Source organism: Drosophila nasuta, chromosome 2L (assembly GCF_023558535.2).
Source record: "Drosophila nasuta strain 15112-1781.00 chromosome 2L, ASM2355853v1, whole genome shotgun sequence".
In the NCBI taxonomy this organism is placed as follows: Eukaryota; Metazoa; Arthropoda; class Insecta; order Diptera; family Drosophilidae; genus Drosophila; species Drosophila nasuta.
Genome location: NC_083455.1, coordinates 20,149,611 through 20,167,633, shown reverse-complemented (window position 1 = coordinate 20,167,633; position 18,023 = coordinate 20,149,611). Strand labels below are relative to the sequence as shown.

Below are 18,023 nucleotides of genomic sequence, written 5' to 3'. Positions count from 1 at the left end.
CCAGGTTAAGGAGCTCGCGAGCAGGGTTGTTAGCACTGTTAAATAGCAGACGTAACCTCATATTTGCGCGCGATCTCTACGCACACACACACACACACAGAATAATACTGAGATTATTTTTCACTAACGTGTAACGGTAACGCACATTTTCACTTACGAAATTCGCAACACGACAATCATTATTAGAACACTTACGAAATTCGCAACACGACAAACACACACAAACACAGAAAGTGACACTGCACTTTTGCACACATTCATATGTACATATGTATGTATGTATGGTTGTATGTGTTGGCCGCAGGAGCGCACTCTTTTTCTGCTGTCCACATATCGAGTTGGCATGACAATTAATTGCATAGACACGTTGCACTTTAGCTTACACTTATCACCATACACACAATACAAAAAAAAACAATAAAAAAAACATTACATTAACAATAAAACATTGGTTATTTAATAAAACTCGTTTAACTGCGAGGACTGCACGCATGCAAACTTTTAACTGCGCTTACAACTTTAAAGACAGGGTTGTTATAATGCATGACAAAAGCTGCATGCGATCGTCTACAGACACACACCCATATTGTAGAAACAAATTGTCCGTACAAAATATAACGGCTTTTCTTGGATGAAATGTTTCAAATATAACAATAGTTTATGTTATTGAGATTATTGAGAATGCGGAGCAACTTTGTGTTAGTCAATTAATAGAGCTTTTTGATTACCGCAGATAGTTAATGTGTTCCACAGCAGCTGTTTATTGCTGCCAGCTGCAAGCATGTTGTTGGCAATTACGCTCTTTGTGTTGGCTTAATTAATGCTGGGAAAGCTCCTCCTTCTGCGACTACGACTACGACGATGGCATTGCCGAGGGCAAAAAGAGATGACTGGGAACTCAATTACACTAATTGGGTTATCATATGACAAGGCAAGTTTGTCTCCGAATATCCTTCTTGTTGTACTGAGTGTCAACTAAACATGATTTAACCCAGATTTGAGCAGCCATTAATCGAGAGTGGTTGAAGTAAGAGTAACTTTAATTAATTTACAACATTGTGGGTGCATATGATGTACATTAAAGACGTACGGCTGGCTCAAAGTGAATTAGCTCGGAATTTTCGTTAGATGTGCTGTTTGCCGTCATCTCTTCCAGCAAGCGATTCAATGTCTCGGAACCAAGCTCACAATCCTTCTCAATATCATTTATGATCCTCGGACGCATTGCAACATTGTGCTCATCGCTACTTAGAATCTGCTGCAAAGCTGCGCTTATCTGTTCTGACCCCATAATATAGGGAAGATCTGCCGATTCGGATCCACTTTGAACTGCTGACGAGTACATGCAATGCGCACAATAATATTCATTGTCTTCATTGGCCACCTTCACCATGCGAATGGTTTGTGTCCCCGCTAAAAGGCCAGCTGTAATGCTTACAAGCCATCGAGCGATCGGTTTCATTGCGTACGAAATTTCTTTCAGATGTTTGTGCTTAATTTTTCAGTGCATATTTAATACCAAAATACAAATATGTTGACATATTTTCCAATGAATAACTTAAGTTTGTGCTCATGAGTTTATTTTTTAAAATGGCCGTTACGTGCTTAGTAAGCACTGCTTACAGAGTAAACAGCTGTTAACTAACAGATGAAACAAAAATACTTTGGTATTTTCGGTATTTATAGTCAGTCGTCTGCATTTTAAGCAGAAGAATATACAGCCATTTATAATTATACTCAATAATTGCTTAGTTAATAAAGTGTTATAAATAATGAATAATTATTATCAACTTGAGAATACCGTATATAAAATAAGCAGTATATTTGTAACTTGAGCCTGCGATTTTGCCAGTTACTAAACTGGTCACACTGGCTGCACGACAAATAAACATAAACGTAAAATGCTACCTGGCGTTGGCGTATTTGGAACGGGTGAAATTGCCAATGTGCTGGTGCCACTGCTACGAGAAAAAGGCTTTGAGGTGCGCGCCATCTGGGGCCGCACCCTCAAGGAGGCCAAGGAGACGGCGAGCGCACAGAATGTCGCCTTCCACACCAACGTCATAGACGAGGTGTTGCTGCGCAAAGACGTCGATCTGGTGTTCATAGTGTGTCAGCCCTTTTTACACGCTGAGATCTCGGTAAAAGCGCTGGGCATTGGCAAACATGTGGTTTGTGACAAACCTGCTGGACTACATCAGATGGACGCATTGAAAATGGTGCGGGCATCACAATACTATCCAACACTCATATCGCTGGTGAATCATCCGTTGCGGTTTTTGCCCGCCTTTACACAAATGCGTCGCTGTCTGCAGGAGGAGCTGATTGGGCCGCTGGCGGCCGTCGTGCTGATGGATGTACGCGTCCAGCTGGGCACACTCTTTCCTGAGAAGTACAACTGGATGTGCGACGCACAGATGGGCGGCGGTGCCCTCAATCTGGTGGGCAGCGTTGTGGATCTAGTTAGCTATCTACTGCAACAGCAAGCGGTGCGTGTGCATGGCGTGCTCAGATCGTACACGAAGACAACGGGTGCCATCAATGGCATACGGCAAATTACAGCGCCGGATTTCTGCAATTTCCAAATGGAACTGGCCAGTGGAACATTGGTCACAGTAGCGCTGCACAGTCACACTGTGCCCGCTAAAACGTTCTCGCAGGAGGTGCTCGTTTATGGTAGCAAAGGACATCTGGTGGTGCGTGGCGGCGATTTATTTGTGCTGAAGGAGGGACAACCGAAGGAAGAAGCAGTGTATGTAGATGTGCAGGACTTACATTTCTCCACAAACAACTCTTTGCTGCCACGTCCCTACATCAAGGGACTGTGCAAAATGGTCGGCGCATTAAAGGAAGCCTTCGGCAGCAAGGAGTCCAGCTGGATTAAGGCACCCGTTTCCACAGCAGCCACGTTTGAGGATGGTCTCTATGTTCAAGCTGTCGTCGAGGCGATACGAAAATCAAACGAGACGCGTCAGTGGCAACGTGTCCAGCTATCGACGGATACGCCTCTCAATCACGATCAGATCATAAGATATGGCTATGCACGCATGTCCACAATGTGAAGCACATACATAGATAGATATTTATACTACTATATAGGTATTAACTCATTGGCCGACTTACTAAACAAAGCAATTCACTAATCGGCGTCAACCGTAAATGTATTTAACTTATTGTATTAGCATTTATATTCGTGCATTAACAAAGCGTAATTGTTTTTTTTTAGACCGTAAGTTTAACTTAAATCGAATAAGCAAGTTTGATATATATATACATATATAATATATATATTTTTCCAAATTTTGTATAAATTAACTAGACAAATCTGTAGATTATTCCCCCATGTCAAGTGCTCTCCGATTTGTATTTAACTGTGCAATCAAAATCATTCTAAAAATACAACTAAACACATTCGAAATTATGCAGCAACTCAAGTACTATATTGTTAAGTTTGATTTGCCATAACTAATTGAAGATATACGTATTTTAATATGTAGATTTCCAAACGCATTTGTAAGAGAACATTAATTCCAATTACAAATTTACCATTTTATTTAATCAAATAAAAAAGCCACAAAAATTAGAATCCCTTAAGTGTGCTAAATTGCTTAAACTAAAACTTACACTAACTAAAAACATGAATATTCAAAATTTAATGATCACAATGTATCTTTGTTTGTTGACCTTAAAAGTGGAATCTGGTTGTTCTGTGTAGTTTCTGCCACGAATCCAAAGATACTCTATAGTACATAATGTTGGCAAGCTCTTCATTTGGCTATGAAAATTTGTGTGCTTGAATATTGTGACAGCAATCAATTCCATTTCGATTGATTGTGCGTGATTCTTGCTCATTTGTTTTTGTATTTTATGTTTTTCCTTCTTTTTTGTGTTTTTGGTATATCAGCGTAAAAGATTAAATTAAAACTACATACTACCTTAATATGGGTGAGAATAAGTGTTTAAAATGCTACCCTAAAGCCTTTTTTGAACAATTTGGTTAAAGTTATGCAACAAAATCGAATGAATGTCTTTAACTTAATGCTAAATAAATAGTACAATTAAATAATAAATGAAATTGAAGAATCAAAACGAAAAAAAACAAAGAAATAGACACCTAAATATATACAAAAATCGTTACTAACTAAGTCTACTCTAGGTGTATGATGGTGCTCTATCGTTTGTTCAGCTTGCGCCACAGCGTGATCACCGTCAGCAGATGCATCACACCAATCACAGTGCCCATGAGCAGTATACAGTCGGACATGTGAACATCGGAGATCATCATGTACTTGAGAAAGACTTTGGGACTGCGAAAATGACAGTACATGACATTGTCGGGACAGTTGAGGAATTGGCGATCCATGCCATAGATGGCATTGAGCGCTCCATGGAAACCAGCACGGAAATAGCTCAGATGCCACATCCAACGAAATATCGGCGTTATGTCGATGTAACGTGTGCAGAAGCCAAAAACGGAGAACAATACAGCCAAAATAGGTCCGATGAAGACGGCAAGCTACAGGCATAAAAATATTATGATTAGAGAGAGAGATAATGATAATTGCGACAAAAAATATGCGAATTTGAAGTACCTTAGTTGGCAGCGTGGCGCCCACAAATAAGCCCCACGCTTGAGCACTGAGCGTGGCCATAATGGCCAAGAGCATAAAGTAATAGATTCGGAAAGATTCAGAGCTATCGTTATCCGTCAATCGCACGCTAATAACGATATAAAGTGCGGCACACAAACTCTGCAAGATTGATTCATTTATTAAATTCTCAATTCATTAATCATTTATCATTTAATTAACTTACTTGAAAGGGTATCTCGAAGCTGATCAGCGACAAGAAATACGGTCCCAACTTGTACCAACGATTGAAGTGTTCCCTCGTCAGCATATCGATCTCCAAGGGAACTGCAAGTAACCACAACAACAAAGATCAAGAGTCATTAATGAGCTGGCAAAAAAGTTAATAATAAACTTATGATAAAGGCAGGCCCGCCCCTGTCGACAACATATTATTATATAGGTCAGGTCAGTGGACCGAAAACGACAGTTTTGCGATGTCAAAAACCGGTTTCAAAGCCACACAAAATCAATACAACAAAATTAAATAATAATAAAAACTGAGAAAGTCTCGAGGATATAAAAATGAGTCTCATATTACGCATCTCCAAAGTTAGTGAAAAAAAAGTTTGCTTAACAAGTTTGATTAATGACCGAAAATGTATTTAAATCAAATCAAATTATAGAAGAGTTGTGTAAATTATAAAACAGTTAAATGCTTTGCTCTTTGCTTAATCGATTTAATTACCGGTTTAACCTTCATCAAATGTTTATAGCTTTTTTTGTTGGATTTCTTTGTTAGCATTGATCTTTCAGCCAATAGAATTGGCCACTTCAGCGTAGGAGATCTTTGCGAACAAGAGACATAAATAAGCAAATATCGTTGGCAAACATAAACTGCAGCTGCATACAAAAAACTCCTGACTCTCAAGTTTTTGTTTTTGCTTTTGTACTCGTATGTGCAAATAGTATTCACAAAGTGTTGAGGTCAGCATTGCATAAGTCTATGAACACGAGTAACACCAACTTAGGACGTCAACAGTTTACATTTTGCTTCATGTTGTATTGTTGTTGTTGTTGTTGTACTTTAAACTTGTATCTTTATGCTACTTACATGTCAATACCACTGCCATTTTGCCGGTGTAGACCAAGAGGAGGGTTGTGCCATACAGATAGACGTAGTTGCCCAGCACTGAGTGCGCGCTGTTGCCGACATTCATATACAGGTAGCCGAATATCACGCCAATGACTATGTGCGATATGATGCGGGCCAAGAGCAGAAACTGCAAAATAGCAAATAGAAGACATCAATATATCTATAAATCTAAAGAAAATGTAAGATAAGCGAAGCCGCCAGCGCATGGAAGCATTGCATTTATCTATGTGAAGGTTGCCATCGAGTCGCGTCGCGTCGCGTTGCTTCGATTGGCTTTTTGAGTTATATTTACAATTGAGTGGTTTTCGCATACTTCAATTCTCAATAGCCACAAACAAGCCCACATCCATCTACAGCATGTTTCGATGTTTGTGCACAAAGTAGAACAACAAATTAATTCACAAGACGCTAAAAAGCACTCGCTGTCAATGGCAAACGAATAAATATGAAAAAATCCAAATATTCATGTAAAACATATTTCTACTAAGCGAGCAGCTCTCAAGTAACTAAAGCGAAGCTACATTTCAATGTCTCAAACATAAGCAGCTAATACGCAAATATTACGCATACGCAGTGTGATACATTAGATTTTATTACGCTTGTAATTTTGTATTGATATTAATAAATATCAGTAAAAATGTGATTCAATCAATATTAATAAGAAACATTCCCCGCTTTATTTCATTTTTTTAAAACAAGTCAATAAAAGTAGTTTGTGTTGCTTGGCAATAAATTATATCAGGTGTTAATTACATCTTATCTAAATAGTCGTCGGATATTAAAAATTAATAATGAAATAGGTGTAGCAATTACATCTGCTTTTGGCCTGCTGACCTCAGTTTAACACCTTGTGGAGATCTTGATTTAAGATTGTAGTCGAGTGAATTTTAATTGTCACCACACTTTAGCACTGATTGGCGTAAAACCGAGAAATTGCTCGATAATTTCTATTTCGTTACATTGTAAAAAGTGCAAGTCGTAAAGAGAAGTGTTTTTACTTGTAGTTGCTGCAAAGTGCAGAATAGTTCATGCAATAATGCGACGTGTTCAATGGCATAACAAGGCAATAATTGCCATGAACATTTAATAATCATTACCGTCAAGCTCAAAAATGATGGCAACGATTACTTAAGAGCAAATCGCGTGTAAGTACACAGTTTATTAAATAAAGAAAAAGGTCAAATATTATTATATGAACACACACAAACATATTTCAGGCGTTTCGCAAAATGCGTCGAAACAGAAAGCGTATCCAATGCCCAGATAAAGATAGAGGGAAACATGGACTGTGCTAGTTGTAATTATGGGGTAGGTACAGGGCAATTAAATATAAAAAAAAAAACAAATACAAGACGCATACTTAGATATTAAATATAGTATAATGCAACGCACTCAACTTTAACCAAAAAATTACTAGACCATTAAAGATGAACAACACAAAAATGGTGGAAAAAAGTATAAAAGCTTGAAACTTGAAATGAACAGCAGCTAGTACACAAATATATATAATGTTTAACATTTAAAATGGGTCATACAATTTTTGGGGGAATCGCTTTAAAAACCTGAATATAACAATAAGTAAATACTTAACTTGCCTTACTTAATGGATAAAACGCCGTAAATTGCAACGAATTACCAAATCAACTTGACTGGCAATCAAAGTCAAGTTGTCAACTCGCCGCATTGCGAGTTGCCAAGTTGCCACTTACGATTTGCGAGTTGCGATTGCGATTGGCGAGTTGCACTGCCCTAAACCGGCATGAGCACGACCTTGTTTCATTAACAAGTACGAATTATACTATATATATATATTGTATATATACGTTGTATCTTATCATCATCGTATACTCACATAGTTACGACGGGCGCAGACCAAAATGCGTTTCATCAGGAGAAGATATTGCATGAGGAACGAGGCCGATTCGATCTTCTCAGATGTCTCCAATTCTGTGCTTCTCATATTGGCAATCTCCACATCATTATCATTATCGTCATCGTTGTTTTGTTGTCGAGCATTGATTTCCTTTAGCGGCAACTCTTGGTACCCCGACTTCGCATAGTCAAAGCTGGCGAATTGTGTGATCGCCAGCGTTGAGAGCTCTTGGGCCGAGCTGCTCAACTTCTTGCCGCCAATGTTCTCTGTAATGTTGTAATGCAAATGAACATTGAGTATACATACATAAAGTATATATTTAAGTAGCCACACGCCATTCAAACAAATACAAGTACTCTATGGCTATGCTGTCGTGCTTATTATTCACGAATCCGAATGACGCAACTACGAGTATTCAATGTGATGTAATTCTTTGATTCACGATATAATGTTGCGCAATAAGAAACTTTCTTTAAGCAATTGCATAATTAAACACGAGTATTTAATAGTGTATGATAGTAAAAAAATCATATTCATATTCTAACCAGTTTTTAATTCATAACTTGTTTCAACTTGAATCCATTTATTAACTTTGATATTAAAAAATTGCAAGAAAATTATAATTCTTGAATTGAAATAGTATCCTAATCTATTGGAATATTCTTTAAAAGCTACATGTTTGCAATTATTACATAAATGATATCAATCAACTCTCTCACCTTTTATCGTTGATATAATGCGCGACATATCGTCTGTATTAACGTAGGGATAACGACTGGCATCCTCGTAATACTTCTGTTTCGCAGCTTCTATCAGATTGCTAATGTCGCGTTGATGTTCGCCAACTGCCACTTCCAGCACTGTGCACAGATATAGATGCAAAGATATATAACTTATTGCAGATACAATCATGAGCATATACTGAGCAAATACTTACGGTAGTCGGCTGGATTGTGATAGCTGGGACAGATGAGCTGCTGATCGGCTAAGAAGGGCACCAGCTCCTTCACCCTGCCCTGATACATGCAATGACCATCGGCGACAGTGTAGAGCTTATCGAACATCTCGAAGATCAGAGCACTCGGCTGATGGATGGTACAGACAATCGTGTGACCCTGCGAGGCAAGTTTCTTAAGCAGGGCAACGCATGAGCTGCACGAGGAGCTGTCAAGGCCGCTGTGAAAAGGTTAAACGAAAGATGATTCAATTATAGATGATGATAATGAATGATTAAACTAATACATAACATAAAAGCAATAAACACAATCAGCGCACTTTCTTTGGTAATTATATTCGAGCACTCAACATAATGGAAAAACACCAAATCATTATTTCAGCATCACAAATCTATCACATGATCAGAGCATAGACGATGCAAGGGGATCGATTTGTAGTTACCCTGGAATCAGTTTCTGTTTGTATATACTATATATAGTGCAAATTCTTAAAAGACAATATACCCTATGGAGGCTTGACAATTCCCTGTAAAGCTTTCAACTTTATAATCCCTTGTTAATTCGACAGACAATCAAAAATCGTTGCTAAAGTGAATTCGTTTTGGCGACTCACACTTCCAAGTTAATGCTCTTTGAGTTCATTACACACTCTTTGTTTATAGCATTGTACGTAAAAATAACCGGTCATATAATAAACTAAGATATGATTCTTATTTTTGGATTCTACTTTGTATACGAGGCTACAAATAGAAAGCGCATTTTTTGTGAACTCGTAGTTAATGAATTTATTCATAGTATGTATAGAGCGGGTCATTAGACTCTAGCTTTAGAGCTTCAATTTGCAAGTCATTATTCGTAATGGCCATAAAGTTGTAGACATCCATAAATTCCCCCCATTCGGGCCTATGATCGAGTTTTTTCACAGCAATTCTCTGTCATAAGTAACACAAATTAAGTAGCTGAACAATTTAATACTATGCAAATGGAAAATTACAATGGAAAATTTTGTGGAAAACAATTAATGATATTGGGCAGAGAATGCACAATTAAAATTTAAATTTCAGATTCTTTGCATTATAGTTGCTTATTGTTTTAGATGTGCGAATATTTTTGTTTATGAATTTTCTTTATTTTATTGCACTTTACCATTTACTTGAAACAAATTTCAGATACTTTTTTTAAGAATCCAGTTATTAGTTACTTTTTTTAATTGTACGAATAAATTTTTGTCTATTTCAATTCAGTTCTGTTGCTCCTAATGATGTTCTATTATTTCATATTTAATTTTAAATTATAATTTCGTTCATTCGCAATTTATTTGTTCCGCCTTATTTTATAGGTGTGAGGGGGCGTCAATTAAAACTAAGTTCAAAGCACTTTCTGTTCTTGGCGCAGTGGTCGCAATATTTATTTAGTTATCACTACGTCTTGATACTCACGTCGTTGGCTCATCCAGATAGAGAACCGGCGGGTTGCTTATCAGCTCCAGGGCAATGGCAAGACGCTTCTTCTGTCCGCCCGACAGTTTTCCTGTGTGCACATTGAAGCGATGCTCCAGGCCCAACAGCGATAAGATGTGTTTGATCTATGCAAAATCAAAGCAAACACAAAGCATTGAGAAGAATGTTTAAATATAGCATGATTATTTCATAATATGTATTTACCAAATTGAGCTTGTAGCCTTTGGTCACTTTGAAGCCGAGCTTCAAGTGCGCTGCCATCATCATTATCTCGCCAACCATCAGCTGGGGACGCAACAGATCATCCTGGTGAATGTAGCACGACAGCCGGCGAAATCGCTCCGAGCTTGTGGCCATGGGTTTGCCATTGACGCGAATGTTGCCACTGACTCCGGAGGCGCTATATGAAATAAAAAACCAAAAAGGGACGCCGCAATTAAAACAAATTCTGTAAACAAAGTCAAGATGCGAGCAAAATTTGTGGCGGGTTACGAATGCGACTTTAAGTTGCCGTCTGTGAGTGTGAGAATGAGTGTGGGTACGAGTGTGAGTACGAGTGTGAATACGAGTCTGAATACTTATAAGCGTATTCATTTCAAGATCGTAGTTTATTGACCGATAAGCGACATTATGGCGACATGTGTAATAATTTTCTGAACTCTAGTCTAAAGCAAAATTGCTGAGTTGCTTAATATATTATATTATAATAAGACTCATTAAGTTTTAAAAAGTAAAACGATTATCTAACAAAGTAGATTAATTGATGATAAGCATCGAGAAAGAATACCTTAAGAATTTAATAGAATAGAATGTACTAATGAATAAATTCTGTTATTTAGATTAATATATTATTAGAATCAAAAACCAATTTGTAAAGAATTTATATGCAAGATAATTTTAATGAATAGAATCTTCTTCAAATTTCAAATTCAATTTTCCTATATTATAACACTTTGGAATTCGCATCGCATTATGAAAAAGTTTAGAGATCGAAACGTTATCAGTAATCCCATAATTGGTTGGAAAATACCTTTGTATATTAATTAGAATAACATTTTTTGTGTGATGTCTGTCTCGACAGTTGTTACTTAATCAGGAATAGTAACTTGTCATAAGATTAAATTGGTTTTGCAATAGGCAACGTAACATTTTAATGCAATAGTATAGATCAGTATAGAGATCCGCTCGTGTGTGGACTTTGCCAGGGTCTTTCATAGAGCAGAGGCTGATGCTGATGCTGTTGCTGTAGTTGAAAATGAATCTGCTGATAGCTGATAGCGTGTGTCTTTGACAGTCAGTGACAGTTCCGACATAGATTATTAGTCTCTCATATATATAACTCCTGTTAGCAGCCTCAATAGGCTGTCGATTGTTCCAGTTTTAATTGAATCTCGTTGAAAGCATTTGCAAGCAAAAATTGCAGTTATGCAAATGCTCGTTCGTCACAGCAATTATGACTCAGGCATTCGCTATAGTCGATTTCATTATCGCTCCGAGGTTCTAATTAGACATGCAACAAAATGCCCAGTGTCTGTTCTAATGTTCAGACTTGCATATACTGTAAATAGATATAGATATGTTGGTCGTACGATCTTTGAAGTCTTGTGGCGTCACATTGCAACTGGACTTTGTAGCAACTATACTATATATAGAACGCAATTCTTTATTTAGTAGGATATCGCTAAAGATAAAGGCATTATTTACTAGAGATACAATAAATTCGCCAAAATAATATAAAAAATAGCCGCTAAATACAATAAATCAATGCTAATTTATTTTCAAGACTGTAGTCTGGTTTTTTAAAATATGCAAATGTCGTGATAATTGTATACAAAAACATATTAATTGAAAGCGTAAATCGAATAGCTTACCAAAATCCCGACATGACATTCAATAGTGTGCTCTTGCCTGCACCCGAAGGACCCATGATGGCTGTTAGTTCACCTGACTTAAAGTTGCCTTGCAGACCATGCAGGATCTCCTTAGTAACTGCCGATGGACAAACAACAGTCAGCACACTTTAAATTACTTCTAACTCTTTTGAGCACTTACCAAACTTGCGTTCGGCAAAGGAAAACTTGCGAACCTCATAGCGTACATCGGAGAATTCAATGTCGATGGGTTCGCAGGCGGCAAAATTGGCATGAGCCACAGCTTCGTGGTAATTGAATGTGCGAAACTCGTTGAGATTATTGTTGACCTTATTTGTGGCGGACGAAGTCGATGATTTCTCATCGATGGACAACTCTGAGCTCGCTGCCGAGGTGCAACAATTCATGCCCAGGCAATCGCTTTTGCCATGATGATGAAGATGATGATGCTGTTGCTCCTTGAGGCTGCCACTGGTGCTTGCCTCGCTGTTGCTGCTGGTGTCGCCTCCACCCACGCAACAGGCGGCGTCGGTGGCCTTAATGTCTGGCAAGATAGTCATTTCACTTTATCGAATAACGCGGCTCCACTTTTGATATGTTTATGGCTTTAGGCTGCAAAGGAACTACACAAAAAACATTAGCGAAAATGTCCATCATATATCTGAGAAACATTCTAGAGAGCGGCTGAATCATTAATTTGACATGCTTCCAGATGAATACATTAAGCGATGCCAATTAACTGTGGCACCTCTCTGAAAAATGGTTTCGTGTTAATACAATGAATAATTGCCAGACAAAATGACAAGCTGATTGACAGACTGACTTACTGACTGCTGGAATTAAGTATTATGCCTTCTATTAATAGTGTCAACCAAAAAGGGGATTGTTTAATAGAGCCTTAACCCCAACAAATAATCATGGTAAACACTTTAATAGCAGTTCTCATTGCTCATTACTCAAAGATCAGAAAGTTTATAAGGTTTATTTATAAATTTCAATTGTCTTTCACAATTATATAAAACAGTTTCAATTTACAGTTAAATAGCAAAAACACAAAATCAGATATATAATAAATAATTAATTTATGCATCAGCAAATTCCAGTTCAATTGTTTTGTATTCTCAGTATCGATAATTTGCGTCAAAAGGAGTATAATATTTAGCCAGAATCAACAATATTTGACATAAAACACAGTTTTTTGCTGACACAAAACTTACTGTAATTTGAGTATTTAAAGATAAGTTCGTTTGCACTAACAGTAAGAGTAAGAAGTGCACTAACACTTGAATTAATTGATTCAATGAATTGATTCAATTAAGAAGTTTTAGACAAATTTGCAAAATGCTGATGTCAATTACTGCGGTCAAATTTATTTGGAGAGAATCTTTCGCTTAAATCTGTTGTTTTTAGATACAACGTATGAATACGTAAAAAGTTTTCAACTTTTATGAGTTATTGTTTACAATAATTATGTGCAATGTTTGCTCTGACCCCAGAGAACAATTCGCGAATTGTTTTCGACATTTTTAGCGCAATTGAAATATTTTTAGAATGCCTTCTACTTATTTGATTTTCAGCTCAAACTTGTTAATTGCAATCATTATTGTGCATACAGTTCACGTAGGCGAAGCGGCGATTATTTAGTAAACACAAATTGCATTTTTAACCGGGAGTGAGTAATGCGATACGATTAGTAAAGTAAACATTGTAGATTTGGGTAACGCCTCCAATTAGCACGAGTTTAAATGCGCACTCTATAATTAATTCAATGAGCATTATTATCAAACAATAGCATATAATATAGCCATAGTTAAATCATACATCTTGGCAATTAAACACGTTTGCTTAGTCAACAGAATATGCGCATACATAAATATGCTAAGTGGATCTGTCAGAGAGAAAGGGTATTACCTCTCACTTATTTTGCACATACATACATACGTCATCGTTCTATGGGGAAGTCAATTCAGAGATTGGGGAACACGTTTAGAAAAAAGATAAGTTATTTTAAGAAGCGGAATTTCAAAAATGTCTCACTATTTGTACTTAAAATAAAGTCATTGCGAATAGTGCAAGCGAGTTTTAAACCCATTTCAATTACAGTCACGATCTTGCCATTTTTTATAAAGGCAAAACGTGTAAGCGAGAGTCAGAGAGGGAACGAGGGAAAGACAGACTGAAAGACTGAAAGAGAGACACACACACACGCACACATACAATTACGATTTGGGAATGTGGGGTATAAGAGTTGACAGAAAGCGGCAGGCATGATAAATAAAATAAACAAAATAAATACAACAACAAAAAAGTAATAAAAAACCAAACAACAGAAGAACAAGCAAAACAAACTTAGAATGAGAAACATTATGTATTCGACCCTTAGAATCACATTTGCGATAAAGAAAAGTGCCATCGACAAGGTCAGCACGTGGCGATCGGCTTAGAAATCTACTGAATGTGAGCGCTTTGTGTGGGTTCAGGGACAGGGTCAAGGGGGAAATATGCGCAAATAGGCAAACAGAACATACTATAACACACATTTTCAGGTTCGACAGTCAGATAACTTAGCGCGAAATTCGTACTTCACAGTCTGTGAGTTCCGGATGTTTTAAATACCTTTCTAAGCAGGCATTACCAGCTCTAAAATTTAACTTGTTTTCGAAAAAAAAACACAGATGCTACCATGAGAATTGAATTTATTTTATTATTATAATTTTTATTCTTCAGAAAAAACTATAATTTATCCTGGTAAACAATAAAATAATGTTGCTTATCAATACGCATTGTAATTGTTTTTAAGAACTTTGTATTTCTTTGCATTGAATAAATTGCGATATTATGATAAGTATTCCAGAACTAGAATTATGCGTAATTGATCTGGTAATCCACAATGGTAAACAGTTTAGCACCTATCGTTAATTGGTTACGTACCAAGTTGCGTAAAAACTATACTGAACTAGATCATAAATATTAAAAACACATCATTAAATATGATATTTATAGAGTTGATCAGGAAAGAAATAACGCAACAGAGTACTTTTGCAATTGTTTTTGTGTGATGTGCTTATACTCTATTTACTCATAAATATGTATATGGCTGCAAGAGATAGGCGAAGAGAATGAAACGAGTGTTACGATGGCTGAAAGAACGGCTGGAACTTCCAGACTGGAAGAGCCACGACGCATTATCAAAACAACAGACAAGCACAGAGAGACAACATAGATAAATAGTCAGAGAGACGCCACTGGCCTACTTTTGATTTGTGCTGCTCCCGCTGCTCTTGCGACTGAGACTGAGATTGAGACTGATGCTGATGCTGGTGATGTTTATGCTAGAAAAGAACCAGAACCCGATAATAATCACAGCATGGAAGGCGAAAGCTTCACAGAAACAAACAAGCAAAACATTTTTGACTAGAAACGGAATGTTTATAAATACGCATTAACTACACATGAAGAAAAACTCAATCGAAAATTAACATATCTATATATAGGTGTGTATTAATATGAATTAATTAGGAAACCAATTTAAAATTTGCTAATTATATTTATGTACTAGGAAGTTAATTATATATTTGTTTATAAAATCAAGTAATATTTTTCAACTTGCTTTATATTGTAACTTATTTTCTGTGTATTTTCAGTCGTCTTTGGTCTTCTACTCTCTCTCCTTTTCTCACTCTCTCTCTTTGTTTTGGGCAATCGCCCACCCACCCCAACCTAAAAACAACTCTCACTCACTGCCGCTCTCGCTCTTTCTTCACTCGCTGCACGTGAACTGAATGCAGTGTCGTCGACTCCATCGCACTCACCTTTATTTGGCCGCCAGCTGAGCTTTATTCTTGGGTGCAGTTCTTTGCCTTGTATTGTTGTTCTGCTCTCACTCGCTAATGATTTGTATTGTTTGGGTGACACAGTTTGTTTTTGTTTGTTGTACTCAGTTGAAAAATCGCGCGCGCACGTGAACTAAAACGATATGATGCAAATATTTATAATAACACAAAATAAATAACGTCATTCATGAATGAAATATATTGCATCTGCATTGCCTGTGTATGTGTATCTCAATCGTATTATGTATACGTTAATATGGAAGACGTATATAGCACAAAATTGTGTAAATATTTCTTTGCATAAGCATTGACAGTTGTTATCATCACACAAAACACGCGATCGCAGTAGTTTCGAATAATAAGTTTGTTATTGAATTCGCTCGCGTTAAGAACTTTTGTAATTTTAATGGCAATTCTATTGTTTGCGATTTCCGCTTGCACACCAATTTGAGTAAATTAATGGAAAGAACGAACACATGAGCTTTGTTTTGAAAGATGAGCTGCAACTTCAGCACACACAGATACACAGACACACATGCACACATACATACGTATGTTATGTTTTCTTTTAGTATTTGTACTTGTATCAAATGCAATTGCTGTTGTTGTCATTCGCTGTCGCTTTCTACGCTTTGTGGCCCGTTCTTCATTGAACTTATGCAGATCAACCGAAAGACAGAAAGACGGACAGACGGACAGAACAGCACGTAATTAATTTTAATTGTACGTCGATGTCGTTTTGTATTGTGTCTTGTCTTCTTTCACTATGTGTTTGTGCTGCTATTATACACCACACTCATGCACATTATTTACTTCTTTCTGCGCTTTTCACTTTGACGCGTTTCGTCTCCTTTTTATTTCGCCCGCTTTACACAATTCGTTGATGCGCGTGTTCCATTTGCGCCGCTGGCTGCCGTTGAACTAAAGAATGCGCTCTCAACGGCTTGTTATTATAGCATACTCAAGTCAGATGCCCGCTCAGCTGTGTTGCCGGCAACACACATATACAGTGGACGTGGAGCCTTAGTTCCTCACACATATACTTCATATAGATTTTGTGGTAAACAATTACGTAGCGACAAAGTCTAGCAGTTGTTTTAATCAATTAACAAATTATAAATCAACAAATATACAAAATTTATGGCGATTTTTCAAATTCTTTCTCTCGTAAAAATATATTATGTTGTTTACAGTGTAAACAATTACATGCATTAAGGTAGCTCTTGATTTAATGCATTAACGTATTGTGCTCCAACGAATTTAAACAATTGTAAATAGATTTTTCTCTTAAAAATACATGTTCTTAGTTTTATTATTATCAAATAATGTGAAAAATAATCAAATTGCATTTTTTGTACATTACATTACATTTGTATAAATGTTTAAATATTTAAGTAGAAAAAATCTAATGACCTCATAATGCACATATACAGTATTTTAATTCTTAATAAAGAAAGTATTAAATATGTTCAAATATTATATAGAGCTCTAGAACACTTGTTTTAAGCATTTAACCCCACTGTGCAATTAGCATGGTGATCAGTAGCTTCAATTGACTCTCTGCTCTCTCGCAATTATTCTCGCTCACTCTCTTTCTCACTCTCTCGCTCTCTATCAAGCCGACCTCTTGTAACGTTTAACGTTACGTGGAGAGCATTACGTTATGCTTTAAATAACTTTTCACATCATAATTTAATGTTTGCGGTTAATGTGTTTAACCATTGTGCGTATGCGTAATTATCCCAAGTACTATATGGCAATTTTAAGTCAGTTTAATAGTTATAAATAAATAGATGTATACGTAAATACATTTATGAGCACTCAGTGGGTAAAGCTTGGGTAATTCTCCATTGCGTTTTTTTCCAATTCTCGCTCTGAGGGTGTGCAATAATTATAAGTCACACTTTCTGCTCGCAGAGTCTTCACCTGACGATTTTCCCAAGTATTGTGAAATTTTCGTTGATTACCTTTTGTTCTTAACCACGGCCTAATTATAATTTGTAATTTTTCTAAAGTTTTTTTTTTTCAATATTTTAAATATAGATTTAAAGTAATAATAATAGAAAAATCAATTTTTTTGATTATGAACTTTATAGAAATGTTTTTTTTTTTTTTTTTTTAAACAAAATTAAAAACTTATTAAATTCTATTGCAATTATTTTTTCTATTTATAAAAATCATTTTAAAATTTCACTCTTACACAACAAAAACTAGATTTAAATGATCATATTATCAGTTATAATCTTGTCAACGTGGTCAGCGAACTGTATGGCGACCTTAGCTTAATCTGATGTATAACGTATGTG

At 36.5% G+C, this 18,023-nt stretch overlaps 2 protein-coding genes across 3 annotated transcripts; one reads left to right on the top strand and one right to left on the bottom strand.

The window, feature by feature from the left end:
- The first annotated feature begins 1,825 nt into the window (after positions 1-1,825).
- On the top strand, positions 1,826-3,721 carry LOC132786438 (glucose-fructose oxidoreductase domain-containing protein 1). Its single transcript, XM_060792971.1, has one exon. The coding sequence runs from the start codon at positions 1,902-1,904 to the stop codon at positions 3,060-3,062; it is 1,161 nt and encodes a 386-aa protein (XP_060648954.1). The 5' UTR covers positions 1,826-1,901; the 3' UTR covers positions 3,063-3,721.
- A 132-nt stretch (positions 3,722-3,853) lies between these two features.
- Positions 3,854-16,642, bottom strand: LOC132786425 (ATP-binding cassette subfamily G member 4). 2 transcript variants are annotated; one of them, XM_060792949.1, is made up of 13 exons: positions 16,531-16,642; positions 15,697-15,850; positions 12,066-12,507; positions 11,885-12,002; positions 10,218-10,413; positions 9,993-10,138; positions 8,535-8,773; positions 8,317-8,457; positions 7,577-7,863; positions 5,683-5,851; positions 4,816-4,916; positions 4,593-4,751; positions 3,854-4,516 (listed from the first exon to the last, which is right to left on the bottom strand). In XM_060792949.1, exons 3-13 carry the CDS (start codon positions 12,442-12,444, stop codon positions 4,172-4,174), a joined length of 2,280 nt encoding a protein of 759 aa, XP_060648932.1. In that variant the 5' UTR covers positions 12,445-12,507; positions 15,697-15,850; positions 16,531-16,642; the 3' UTR covers positions 3,854-4,171. The 2 variants fall into 2 exon arrangements, with proteins under 2 accessions (XP_060648932.1, XP_060648940.1); XM_060792957.1 differs by having other exon boundaries at positions 12,066-12,496.
- Between the last annotated feature and the right edge of the window lie 1,381 nt (positions 16,643-18,023).